Genomic DNA, 14959 nt, shown 5'->3' on the forward strand with positions numbered 1-14959 from the left:
TATACAAATACAGTATATATACACATATATATATATATATATATATATATATATATATATATATATATATATATATATATATATATATATATATATATATATATATATATATATATATATATATATGTATACAAATACAGTATATATACACACATATATATATATATATAATTATATATATACATACACACATATATATATATATATATATATATATATATATATATATATATATATATATATATATATATATGTTCTTTTCACTAGGACCACACCTCCATCCTGTACTCTCCCCAGTCTTAGAGTTCTTTTAACTAGGACCACACCTCCATCCTGTACTCTCCCCAGTCTTAGAGTTCTTTTAACTAGGACCACACCTCCATCCTGTACTCTCCCCAGTTTTAGAGTTCTTTTAACTAGGACCACACCTCCATCCTGTACTCTCCCCAGTCTTAGAGTTCCATGTGAGTCTTTTGCTGTGCAGTACCTGAACACACCGGAGTCCTGTTGTGCACAGAGGAGCCGCTCACCGGCTTGCCGTCACTGGTGACACACCAGCAGTAGCCCGTCAGGGTGTGACACTGCACCTGCACCAGGACACCAAGCAAAGTCTTGCAATGTGCAGAGGATCCAAGGTGAGGGCAGTCAGACCAAGGTGAGGGCAGGCAGTCAGACCTGGGAGAAGGACCCGTCCTCGGTGCACTCTGGGACGAAGATGGACTCTTGGGGCCTCCCTGCTTGCTCCAAAGCCTGCTTCCTCTCCACACGGCACTTGGACTGAGCCACGTCTGTTGGACGCCAAAACCTCGTCAACACAGACTTTGTCTTCCGTCTTCCTCAATGACTTCGAAAAAATCCAGACTTTTTGACCAAAAAAATCCCGACTTCTTGACACTTATAAAAGATACATTTTGACACTAAGAAAAAAAAAACAGACTTTTTAACGGTTAGAAAACCTCCAGACTTTTTGACACTTAGAAAAAAATCCAGATTTTTTTGACACTTGGAAAAAATCCCCACTTTTTGACACTTTGAAAAAATCCAGATTTTTTGACAGAATATCCCGACATTTTGACACTTCGAAAAAATCCCGATTTTTTGACACTTAGAAAAATTCCAGACTTTTTCACGCTTAGAAAAAATCTCGACTTTTTGACAGAAATATCCCGACATTTTGACAGAAAATATCCCAACATTTTGACACTTGGAAAAAAATCACGACTTTTTGACATTTAGAAAAAATCACAATTTTTTGCAAAAAATCACAATTTTTTGCCAAAAAAAATCACGACTTTTTGACAGAAATATCCGGACATTATGACAGAAAATATCCGGACATTTTGACAGAAATATCCCGACATTTTGACAGGAAATATCCCGAAATTTTGACGGATAATATCCCGACATGTTGACACTTAGAAAAAATCCCGACTTTTTGACACTTATAAAAGATACATTTTGACACTAAGAAAAAAAAACAGACTTTTTAACGATTAGAAAACCTCCAGACTTTTTGACACTTAGAAAAAAATCCCCACTTTTTAACACTTTGAAAAAATCCAGATTTTTTGACAGAATATCCCGACATTTTGACACTTCGAAAAAATCCCGATTTTTTTACACTTAGAAAAATTCCCGACTTTTTCACGCTTAGAAAAAATCTCGACTTTTTGACAGAAATATCCCGACATTTTGACAGAAATATCCCAACATTTTCACACTTGGAAAAAAATCACGACTTTTGGACACTTAGAAAAAATCACAATTTTTTGCAAAAAAATCACGATTTTTTGCCAAAAAAAATCACGACTTTTTGACAGAAAATATCCGGACATTATGACAGAAAATATCCGGACATTTTGACAGAAATATCCCGACATTTTGACAGAAATATGCCAACATTTTGACAGGAAATATCCCGACATTTTGACAGATAATATCCCGACATGTTGACACTTAGAAAAAATCCCGACTTTTTGACCAAAAAAAATCCAGACTTTTTGACGAAAAAAATCCAGACTTTTTGACACTTATAAAAGATACATTTTGACACTAAGAAAAAAAAACCCAGACTTTTTAACAATTAGAAAACCTCCAGACTTTTTGACACTTAGAAAAAAAATCCAGATTTTTTGGAAGAAAAAAATCCCGACATTTTTGACAAAAAAATCACGACTTTTTGACACTTGAAAAAAAATCCAGACTTTTTGACACTTGTAAAAAATCCCCACTTTTTGACACTTTGCAAAAATCCAGATTTTTTGACAGAATATCCCGACATTTTGACACTTCGAAAAAATCCCGATTTTTTGACACTTAGAAAAATTCCCGACTTTTTCACGCTTAGAAAAAATCTCGACTTTTTGACAGAATATCCCGACATTTTGACAGAAAATATCCCGACATTTTGACACTTGGGAAAAAATCCAGATTTTTTGCCAAAAAAAATCACGACTTTTTGACAGAAAATATCCGGACATTATGACAGAAAATATCCGGACATTTTGACAGAAATATCCCGACATTTTCACAGAAATATGCCAACATTTTGACAGGAAATATCCCGACATTTTGACAGATAATATCCCGACATGTTGACACTTAGAAAAAATCCCGACTTTTTGACCAAAAAAAATCCAGACTTTTTGACGAAAAAAATCCAGACTTTTTGACACTTATAAAAGATACATTTTGACACTAAGAAAAAAAAACAGACTTTTTAACAATTAGAAAACCTCCAGACTTTTTGACACTTAGAAAAAAATCCAGATTTTTTGGAAGAAAAAAATCCCGACATTTTTGACAAAAAAATCACGACTTTTTGACACTTGAAAAAAAAATCCCGACTTTTTGACACTTGTAAAAAATCCCCACTTTTTGACACTTTGAAAAAATCCAGATTTTTTGACAGAATATCCCGACATTTTGACACTTCGAAAAAATCCCGATTTTTTGACACTTAGAAAAATTCCCGACTTTTTCACGCTTAGAAAAAATCTCGACTTTTTGACAGAAAATATCCCGACATTTTGACAGAAAATATCCCGACATTTTGACACTTGGAAAAAAATCAAAACTTTTTGACACTTGGAAAAAAATCACAACTTTTTGACACTTGGAAAAAAATCCAGATTTTTTGCCAAAAAAAATCACGACTTTTTGCCAAAAAAAATCACGACTTTTTGACAGAAATATCCGGACATTTTGACAGAAAATATCTGGACATTTTTACAGAAATATCCCGACATTTTGACAGAAAATATGCCGACATTTTGACAGGAAATATCCCGACATTTTGACAGATAATATCCCGACATGTTGACACTTAGAAAAAATCCAGACTTTTTGACCAAAAAAAATCCAGACTTTTTGACGAAAAAAATCCAGACTTTTTGACACTTATAAAAGATACATTTTGACACTAAGAAAAAAAAAAAAACAGACTTTTTAACAATTAGAAAACCTCCAGACTTTTTGACACTTAGAAAAAAATCCAGATTTTTTGACACTTGTAAAAAATCCCCACTTTTTGACACTTCGAAAAAATCCAGATTTTTTGACACTTAGAAAAATTCCCGACTTTTTCACGCTTAGGAAAAATCTCGACTTTTTGACAGAAATATCCCGACATTTTGACAGAAAATATCCCGACATTTTGACACTTGGAAAAACATCACAACTTTTTGACACTTGAAAAAAAATCCAAATTTTTTGCCAAAAAAATCACGATTTTTTGCCAAAAAAAATCACGACTTTTTGACAGAAATATCCGGACATTTTTACAGAAATATGCCGACATTTTGACAGGAAATATCCCGACATTTTGACAGATAATATCCCGACATGTTGACACTTAGAAAAAATCCAGAATTTTTGACACTTAGAAAAAATCCAGACTTTTTGACACTTAGAAAAAATCCAGACTTTTTGACACTTAGAAAAAATCCAGACTTTTTGACACTTACAAAAAATCCAGACTTTTTGACAGAATATCCCGACATTTTGACACTTAAAAAAATCCCGACTCTTTGACGAAAAAAATCACGACTTTTTGACACTTATAAAAGATACATTTTGACACTAAGAAAAAATCCAGACTTTTGACACTTAGAAAAAATCCCCACTTTTTGACACTTAGAAATAAATCCCCACTTTTTGACACCTAGAAAAAAAATCAAATTTTTTTGACACTCATAAAGAAATCCCCACTTTTTTACACTTACAAAAATCCTGACTTTTTGAAAAAAAAAATCCTGATTTTTTCCCTCAGAAAAAAACCCTCACTTTTGACACTTAGAAAAAAATCCCCACATACTGTACATATACATTCGCTGTACACACATATACACATACTGTACATATACATTCACTGTACAAGCACACATACACATACTGTACATATACATTCACTGTACAAACACACATATACACATACTGTACATATACATTCACTGTACAAGCACACATACACATACTGTACATATACAAGTACATATGCACACATACACTCATGCACATAATCACGTTTCATCAAACATATATTAACGTTGTTGCCCTAGGGTAAACTGGGTATAACACATGGCACACTGACAAAGCTTAACCTATTGTTACTATAACAATCTACAAGGTTAAGGTTGCTTCTCTTTCTTCCCCTCCATTTTTCTGCATTCTTTCGTATCTCAAGTTATCATTACGTATATGTATTGTTGCATTTGAACAATTGTATTGTTGATAATAAAGGTAAAGTACTGGTATTGTTTATTATCAATAGCACTATTTCTATTGGTATTCATATTGCTCCATTTTTAGTGTAATAATGCTCATTGTCATTTCTGTATTTTATTTTATTTTTTTAAATTTTCGCTAACTGCTTATTTGCTATTACTTTTACCATCATATTTGTACATGTCGTATTTGCTGATGTTGCTCTGTTGTTGTTGTTGTTGTTGTTGTTGTGTTTGCTGTTGTTGTTTTTGTCTCTCTGTCTAATCCCCCTCTTGTCCCCACAATTCCCCCCTCTGTCTTCCTTTTTCTCTCTTTCTATCCCCTCCTGCTCCGGCCCGGCTGCACCAAATGATTATATAAATACATTTAATAAAGTCAAAATACAAGTAAGGCAACAAGAGAAGTATCCTACACTTCTCTTTTGTAAAGTAAATCTGAACAGCCGATATGGGCATCTACATCTGCTATATGATTTGCCCGAGAAGCTGGGCAGGACATTATTAAAATTAAAAAAAAAAAAATTTAAAAAAAAAAAAAATCCCGAATTTTTGACAAAATATCCAAACATTTTGACACTTGGAAAAAATCCAGACTTTTTCACACTTCGAAAAAATCTCGATTTTTTGACAGAAATATCCCGAATTTTTGACAAAATATCCAAACATTTTGACACTTGGAAAAAATCCAGACTTTTTCACACTTCGAAAAAATCTCGACTTTTTGACAGAATATCCCGACACTTTGACACTCCGAAAAAATCTCGAATTTTTGACAGAAATATCCCGACACTTTGACACTCCGAAAAAATCTCGACTTTTTGACAGAAATATCCCGACACTTTGACACTCCGAAAAAATCTCGACTTTTTGACAGAAATATCCCGACACTTTGACACTCCGAAAAAATCCCCAAAGTTTGACACTAAGAAAAAAAATCCCCACTTTTTGACACTTAGAAAAATCCCGGCTTTTTGACAGAAATATCCCGACATTTTGACACTTGGGAAAAAATCCTGATTTTTCTGACACTTAGAAAAAATCCCGACTTTTTGACAGAAATATCCCGACATTTTGACACTTGGAAAAAATCCAGACTTTTTGACATTTAGAAAAATTCCAGACTTTTTCACACTTCCAAAAAAACTCGACTTTTTGACAGAATATCCCGACATTTTGACAGAAATATCCTGACATTTTAACACTTCGAAAAAATCTCGACTTTTTGACAGAAAATATCCCGACATTTTGACAGAAATCTCCTGACATTTTGACACTTCGAAAAAATCTCGACTTTTTGACAGAAATATCCCGACATTTTGACAGAAATATCCTGACATTTTGACACTCCGAAAAAATCCCCAAATTTTGACTCTAAGAAAATATCCCGACATTTTGACAGAAATATCCTGACATTTTGAAACTCAGAAAAAATCCCCAAATTTTGACACCAAAAAAAAAAATCCCCACTTTTTGACATTTGGAAAAAATCCTAATTTTTTGACACTTGGAAAAAATCCCAATTTTTTGACACTTGAAAAAAATCCTAATTTTCTGACACTTGGAAAAAATCCAAATTTTTTGACACTTAGAAAAAATCCGGATTTTTTTTTTTTTTAAATCCAGACTTTTTGACATTTAGAAAAAAATCCCAATTTTTTGACACTTAGAAAACATCCCGACATTTTGACACTTAAAAAAAATCCCCACTTTTTGACACTTGGAAAAAATGCCAACTTTTTGACACCTAGAAAAAATCCAGAGTTTTAGAAAAAAATACTTTTTGACAGTAATATCCCGACATTTTGACACTTACAAAAAAATCCTACTTTTTCACACTTGGAAAAAATCCCGACTATATGACACTTAAAAAAAAACCAGACTTTTTGACATTTGGAAAAAATCCAGAATTTTTGTCAAAATATCCTGACCTTTTGACACTTGGAAAAATCCAGACTTTTTGACACTTCGAAAAAATCTCGACTTTTTGACAGAAATATCTCGACATTTTGACAGGGAATATCCCGACATTTTGACACTTAGAAAAAATTCAGATTTTTTAACACTTGGAAAAAATTCTGATTTTTTGACACTTAGAAAAAAATCCCCACTTTTTTACACTTAGAAAAATCCCAATTTTGACACTTAGAAAAAATCCCCACTTTTTGACAGAAATATCTTGACATTTTGACACTTGGAAAAAATCCCACATTTTTGACACTTGGAAAAAATCCCAATTTTTTGACACTTAGAAAAAATCCAGACTTTTTGAAAAACAAATCCGGATTTTTTGACACTCAGACAAAAATCCAGATTTTTGACACTTAGAAAAAATCTGACATTTTGACAGTTAGAAAAAATCCCAACATTTTGACACTTAGAAAAAATCCAGACATTTTGACACTTCGAAAAAATCCCGACTTTTTGACAGAAATATTCCGACTTTTTGACACTTCGAAAAAATCCCCACTTTTGACAGAAATATCCTGACATTTTGACACTTAGAAAAAATCCCACATTTTTGACACTTGGAAAAAATCCCAATTTTTTGACACTTAGAAAAAATCCAGACTTTTTGAAAAACAAATCCGGATTTTTTTACACTCAGACAAAAATCCCGATTTTTGACACTTGGAAAAAATCTGACATTTTGACAGTTAGAAAAAATCCCGACATTTTGACAGGAAATATCCCGACATTTTGACACTTCGAAAAAATCCCGACTTTTTGACAGAAATATTCCGACTTTTTGACACCTCGAAAAAATAAGAATTTAGGGTTAGGCATGATACATATACGTTAAAACGGTGGTATTTTGGGCGGGGATTTGAATTCATTTCCCGGTTTTGCAATAGGTGTGTTTGAAGGTAGGACTTTGTCACACAACCAAGTCATCCATCTTTGATATCTGTCAACATGTCCTCCATTATAATGATGCTTCAACATGGCTGACGCACTGCAGTGCTCACCTGTTTGCGCCATCTCTCCGCCCACAGACAGGGGCGTCGGTGCCGGAGACGCCGGAGACGCCGGAGACGCCGGAGACTGATCCGGCTTAGCCCAGCTTCTTCCTGAAAGGCAAAACGTGCAACAGTAAATCCTGGATCTGTTCCCAGACCGTCTGCAAACAGCAACACACCCAACTAATTGACAAACAACACTCTGCTATCAAAAAGTCATTGTTCCACGGTCCACACTAACATGCAACACCATGGTACTAAGGCAGTACAGTCATTGTTCCACGGTCCACACTAACATGGAACACCATGGTACTAAGGCAGTAAAGTCATTGTTCCACGGTCCACACTTATAAACATGCAACACCATGGTACTAAGGCAGTAAAGTCATTGTTCCATGGTCCACACTTATAAACATGCAACACCATGGTACTAAGGCAGTAAAGTCATTGTTCCACGGTCCACACTTATAAACATGCAACACCATGGTACTAAGGCAGTAAAGTCATTGTTCCACGGTCCACACTAACATGCAACACCATGGTACTAAGGCAGTAAAGTCATTGTTCCACGGTCCACACTTATAAACATGCAACACCATGGTACTAAGGCAGTAAAGTCATTGTTCCATGGTCCACACTTATAAACATGCAACACCATGGTACTAAGGCAGTAAAGTCATTGTTCCACGGTCCACACTAACATGCAACACCATGGTACTAAGGCAGTAAAGTCATTGTTCCACGGTCCACACTAACATGCAACACCATGGTACTAAGGCAGTAAAGTCATTGTTCCACGGTCCACACTAACATGCAACACCACGGTACTAAGGCAGTAAAGTCATTGTTCCACGGTCCACACTAACATGCAACACCACGGTACTAAGGCAGTAAAGTCATTGTTCCACGGTCCACACTAACATGCAACACCACGGTACTAAGGCAGTAAAGTCATTGTTCCACGGTCCACACTAACATGCAACACCATGGTACTAAGGCAGTAAAGTCATTGTTCCACGGTCCACACTAACATGCAACACCATGGTACTAAGGCAGTAAATTGATATTATTTGTATTATATGTTGTTTCGGAGTTCTTAAAACACATTTTTGTCACGAGTGTTTCGTAAAGCACCGACTCTGCAAAGAAAGAAAATATAAGCAAAATTTAAAAGAGTTACGTTTTTAATCAAGGACAGCAATCATAAATGAATCTTTCAGCACGTACACAATGTTGACATCTATAGTTATATTTTGATAAAGACAGGGAAAAACTCATAAAGGGTACATGCTGCAACAACAACAACAAGAACAACAACAAACATGGCAGTAGACGCCAAGTTAAATGATGAAATACAACTTTACCCCATCAAAAAACACACATATTAAACCGGGAGAGTCTTGATAGCAATGTCCTTGACCCAGACACACACAAATAAGTTGTAGACCTCCAAGCTTTTTCGAGTTTTCATCTATTTGCTCGTGTAGAAAGATGTCTGGAGCACAAGATCATTCCACATGTCTGGGAACTCGGCCAACAGATAATCCTTTTAAGAGCGTTTGACAAGACCACAGAACTTTCCTCCAGAAAGTCTTATCTTTGTCCATGTGATGTCACATGACACAAAAATGGAGCTGTTTGGCCACAATACCCAGCAATATGTTTGGTGAGGCCTTTAATCCCAGGAACACCATTTATTTTGTCACAAATGTCCCGACTTTTTCACACAGAAAAAATCCCAATTTTTTGACAGATAATATCCTGACATTTTGACACTTAAAAAAAATCCTGATTTTTTGACAGAAACATCCCGACATTTTCAAACTTATAAAACATCCATATCATTTTTTGACAAAAAAAATCCTGACTTTTTGACACGTAGAAAAAATTCCCGACTTTTTGACACTTTGGAAAAAATAAAGATTTTTAGACAGGAATATCCCGACATTTTGACACTTCGAAAAAATCCAGACTTTTTGACGAAAAAAATCCAGACTTTTTGACGAAAAAAATCCAGACTTTTTGACCAAAAAAATCCAGACTTTTTGACAAAAAATATCCCGACATTTTGACAGGAAAGATCCCGAAATTTTGACAGAAAATATGCCGACATTTTGACAGATAATATCCCAACATTTTGACACTTAGAAAAAATCCCGACTTTTTGACAGAAATATCCCGACATTTTGACACTTCGAAAAAATCACGACTTTTTGACACTTCGAAAAAATCACGACTTTTTGACACTTCGAAAAAATCACGACTTTTTGACACTTCGAAAAAATCACGACTTTTTGACACTTCGAAAAAATCCTGATTTTTTGACCAAAAAAATCCAGACTTTTTGACCCAAAAAATCCAGACTTTTGACAAAAAAAATCCAGACTTTTTGACCAAAAAAAATCCAGACTTTTTGACCAAAAAAATCCAGACTTTTTGAGAAAAAAAAATCTCTTTTTGACAGAATATCCCGACATTTTGACACTTAGGAAAAAATCACGACTTTTTGACACTTAGAAAAAATCCCGATTTTTTGACTAAAAAATTCCAGACTTTTTGACAAAAAAAATCGAGATTTTTTGATGAATAAAATCCAGACTTTTTGACAAAAAAAATCCAGACTTTTTGACAGAAATATCCCAACATTTTGACAGAAATCTGCCTACATTTTGACAGAAAATATGCCGACATTTTGACGGATAATATCCCGACATTTTGACACTTAGAAAAAATCCCGATTTTTTGACACTTAGAAAAAATCCCGATTTTTTGACACTTAGAAAAAAATCCAGACTTTTTGACAGAAATATCCCAACATTTTGACACTTAGAAAAAATCACGACTTTTTCACGAAAAAAATCAATTTTTTTACACTTATAAAAAAATACATTTTGACAATAAGAAAAAAATCACGACTTTTTGACACTTATAAAAAATCCCAATTTTTTGACGAAAAAAATCCAGACTTTTTGACAAAAAAACCCCAGACTTTTTGACAAAAAAAATCCAGATTTTTGACAAAAAAAATTCAGACTTTTTGACAAAAAAAATCCAGACTTTTTGACAGAAATATCCCGACATTTTGACAGAAATATCCCGACATTTTGACAGAAAATATGCCGACATTTTGACGGATAATATCCCGACATTTTGACACTTAGAAAAAATCCCGACTTTTTGACAGAATATCCCGTCATTTTGACACTTAGAAAAAATCACGACTTTTTGACGAAAAAAATCCAGAGTTTTTGACACTTATAAAAGATACATTTTGACACTAAGAAAAAATCCAGACTTTTTGACAGATAATATCCCGACATTTTGACAGGAAATCTCCCGACATTTTGACACTTAGAAAAAATCCAGACTTTTTGACGGATAATATCCCGACATTTTGATAGGAAATCTCCCGACATTTTGACACTTAGAAAAAATCCTGACTTTTTACACTTAGAAAAATTCCCAACTTTTTCACACTTAGAAAAACATCTCGAAATTTTGACAGATAATATCCCGACATTTTGACACTTGGAAAAAAATCACAACTTTTTGACACTTCGAAAAAATCACAACTTTTTGACACTTCGAAAAAATCACGACTTTTTGACACTTGGAAAAAATCCTGATTTTTTGACCAAAAAAATCCAGACTTTTTGACCAAAAAAATCCAGACTTTTTGACCAAAAAAATCCAGACTTTTTGACAAAAGAAATCCAGACTTTTTGACAAAAAAAATCCAGACTTTTTGACCAAAAAAATCCAGACTTTTTGACAAAAGAAATCCAGACTTTTTGACCAAAAAAATCGAGACTTTTTGAGAAAAAAAATCTCGACTTTTTGACAGAAATATCCCGACATTTTGACACTTAGAAAAAAATCACGACTTTTTGACACTTGGAAAAATATCTCGATTTTTTGACTAAAAAATTCCAGACTTTTTGACAAAAAAAATCGAGACTTTTAGACAAATAAAATCCAGACTTTTTGACAAAAAAATCCAGACTTTTTGACAAAAAATATCCCGACATTTTGACAGAAATATCCCTACATTTTGACAGAAATATGCCGACATTTTGACAGATAATATCCCGAAATTTTGACACTTAGAAAAAATCCCGAATTTTTGACGAAAAAAATCCCGAGTTTTTTACACTTATAAAAAAATACATTTTGACAATAAGAAAAAAATCACGACTTTTTGACACTTATAAAAAAATCACGACTTTTTGACACTTATAAAAAAATCCCGATTTTTTGACAAAAAAAATCACAACTTTTTGACAAAAAAACCCCAGATTTTTTGACCAAAAAAATCCAGACTTTTTGACAAAAAAAATCCAGACTTTTTGACAAAAAAACCCCAGACTTTTTGACAGAAATATCCCGACATTTTGACAGAAATATCCCGACATTTTGACGGATAATATCCCAACATTTTGACACTTAGCAAAAATCCCGATTTTTTGACACTTAGAAAAAATCCCGATTTTTTGACAGAATATCTTGACGTTTTGACACCTAGAAAAAATCACGACTTTTTGACGAAAAAAATCCCGAGTTTTTGACACTTATAAAAGATACATTTTGACACAAAGAAAAAATCCAGACTTTTTGACAGATAATATCCCGACATTTTGACAGGAAATCTCCCGACATTTTGACACTTAGAAAAAATCCTGACTTTTTACACTTAGAAAAATTCCCAACTTTTTCACACTTAGAAAAAATCTCGACTTTTTGACAGAATATCCAGACATTTTGACACTTAGAAAAAAATCACGACTTTTTGACACTTAGAAAAAATCCCGATTTTTTGACCAAAAAAATACAGACTTTTTGACAGATAATATCCCGACATTTTGACAGGAAATCTCCCGACATTTTGACACTTAGAAAAAATCCAGACTTTTTGACAGATAATATCCCGACATTTTGACAGGAAATCTCCCGACATTTTGACACTTACAAAAAATCCAGACTTTTTACACTTAGAAAAACATCTCGACATTTTGACAGATAATATCCCGACATTTTGACACTTGGAAAAAAATCACGACTTTTTGACACTTCGAAAAAATCACGACTTTTTGACACTTCGAAAAAATCCTGATTTTTTGACAAAAAAAATCCAGACTTTTTGACAAAAAAAATCCAGACTTTTTGAGAAAAAAAATCTCGACTTTTTGACAGAAATATCCCGACATTTTGACACTTAGAAAAAAATCACGACTTTTTGACACTTAGAAAAAAATCACGACTTTTTGACACTTGGAAAAAAATCTCGATTTTTTGACTAAAAAATTCCAGACTTTTTGACAAAAAAAATCGAGACTTTTTGACAAATAAAATCCAGACTTTTTGACAAAAAAAATCCAGACTTTTTGACAAAAAATATCCCGACATTTTGACAGAAATATCCCGACATTTTGACAGAAATATGCCGACATTTTGACAGATAATATCCCGAAATTTTGACACTTAGAAAAAATCCCGAATTTTTGACAGAAATATCCTGACATTTTGACACTTAGAAAAAATCAGGACTTTTTGACGAAAAAAATCCCGAGTTTTTTACACTTATAAAAAAATACATTTTGACAATAAGAAAAAAATCACGACTTTTTGACACTTATAAAAAATCCCGATATTTTGACAAAAAAAATCACAACTTTTTGACAAAAAAACCCAGATTTTTTGACCAAAAAAATCCAGACTTTTTGACAAAAAAAATCCAGACTTTTTGACAAAAAAAATCCAGACTTTTTGACAAAAAAAACCCAGACTTTTTGACAGAAATATCCCGACATTTTGACAGAAATATCCCGACATTTTGACAGAAAATATGCCGACATTTTGACGGATAATATCCCAACATTTTGACACTTAGCAAAAATCCCGATTTTTTGACACTTATAAAAAATCCCGATTTTTTGACATAATATCTTGACGTTTTGACACCTAGAAAAAATCACGACTTTTTGACGAAAAAAATCCCGAGTTTTTGACACTTATAAAAGATACATTTTGACACAAAGAAAAAATCCAGACTTTTTGACAGATAATATCCCGACATTTTGACAGGAAATCTCCCGACATTTTGACACTTAGAAAAAATCCAGACTTTTCACACTTAGAAAAATTCCCAACTTTTTCACACTTAGAAAAAATCTCGACTTTTTGACAGAATATCCAGACATTTTGACACTTAGAAAAAAATCACAACTTTTGAACACTTAGAAAAAATCCAGATTTTTTGACCAAAAAAATACAGACTTTTTGACCCAAAAAAACCAGACTTTTTGTCAGAAAATATCCCGCCATTTTGACAGAAATATGCCGACATTTTGACGGATAATATCCCGACATTTTGACACTTGGAAAAAATCCAGACTTTTTGACAGAAATATCCCAACATTTTGACACTTAGAATAAATCACGACTTTTTGACAAAAACAATCCCGAGTTTTTGACACTTATAAAAGATACATTTTGACACTAAGAAAAAATGCAGAGTTTTTGACAGGAAATATCCGGACTGCTTGACACTTCGAAAAAATCCTGATTTTTTGACACTTAGAAAAAATCCCGACTTTTTTAACCAAAAAAATCCAGATTTTTTGACAAAAAAAAATCCAAAATCCAAAAAGGGTGAGGCCTTTAATCCCAGGAACACCATGCCTACCGTCAAGCATGGTGGTGGTAGTATTATGCTCTGGGCCTGTTTCGCTGCCAATGGAACTGCAGCTTTAAATGGGACAAAGAAAAGACTTTGTGTTGCATTGAGTTCAGGTCCCCTGCGAGAAGACAAAAGCTGTCTTTCATCTTATCAAGCAAAAGGCTTGTAAAACTCCACTGTGTCCGATGGGATGCGACATGGAGGTGTCGGTTTCTCTGCTCTATTGTCAGCCACAGGAAGATCTTGTCCTGACCCGAGATCTACAAAGCGGAGAAGAAGCAGGACCTGACACCGCTCCAGGCACCTTTTCTTTGAACTGTTTATGACTGAGTGCAACAGCTATTTATGACCACCTTCCCTTAGGAGCAGCTGCGTAATGTAATATAATGCTATGTAACCAGAAAAGGCCCAAATAAAGGTGGAGGCGTGGAACTCCCTCTTCAGAGCACATGGCAGGGGCAAGGGATTGTGGGTTATGAAATACTATTGTTTTGCATCCACACATGAGCATGCAGGGTTGCGAATGTGCAAGATCAGCAAAGTGTAACATTGATGTTGGTTGGCAAGGAGAAATATCTCAAAAAGGAAACACTGACTACTCT

The 14959-nt window shown here is 33.8% G+C and overlaps 1 protein-coding gene across 5 annotated transcripts in view; it reads right to left on the reverse strand.

The window, feature by feature from the left end:
* The window catches only part of smoc1 (SPARC related modular calcium binding 1), a 107647-nt gene that overhangs the window by 77665 nt on the left and 15023 nt on the right, over positions 1 to 14959 (reverse strand). For 3 of the 5 annotated variants that reach the window (XM_062033820.1, XM_062033823.1, XM_062033819.1), the window contains exons 3-5: positions 7691 to 7792; positions 676 to 788; positions 488 to 587 (exon numbers count right to left, since the gene is read on the reverse strand). In XM_062033820.1, coding sequence (XP_061889804.1) covers positions 488 to 587; positions 676 to 788; positions 7691 to 7792 — 315 coding nt within the window. The remainder of the gene's footprint in view (positions 1 to 487; positions 588 to 675; positions 789 to 7690; positions 7793 to 14959) is intronic. The other 2 variants (XM_062033822.1, XM_062033821.1) reach the window with 1 other exon arrangement.

This window comes from Entelurus aequoreus, linkage group LG23 (assembly GCF_033978785.1).
Source record: "Entelurus aequoreus isolate RoL-2023_Sb linkage group LG23, RoL_Eaeq_v1.1, whole genome shotgun sequence".
Taxonomy (NCBI): Eukaryota; Metazoa; Chordata; class Actinopteri; order Syngnathiformes; family Syngnathidae; genus Entelurus; species Entelurus aequoreus.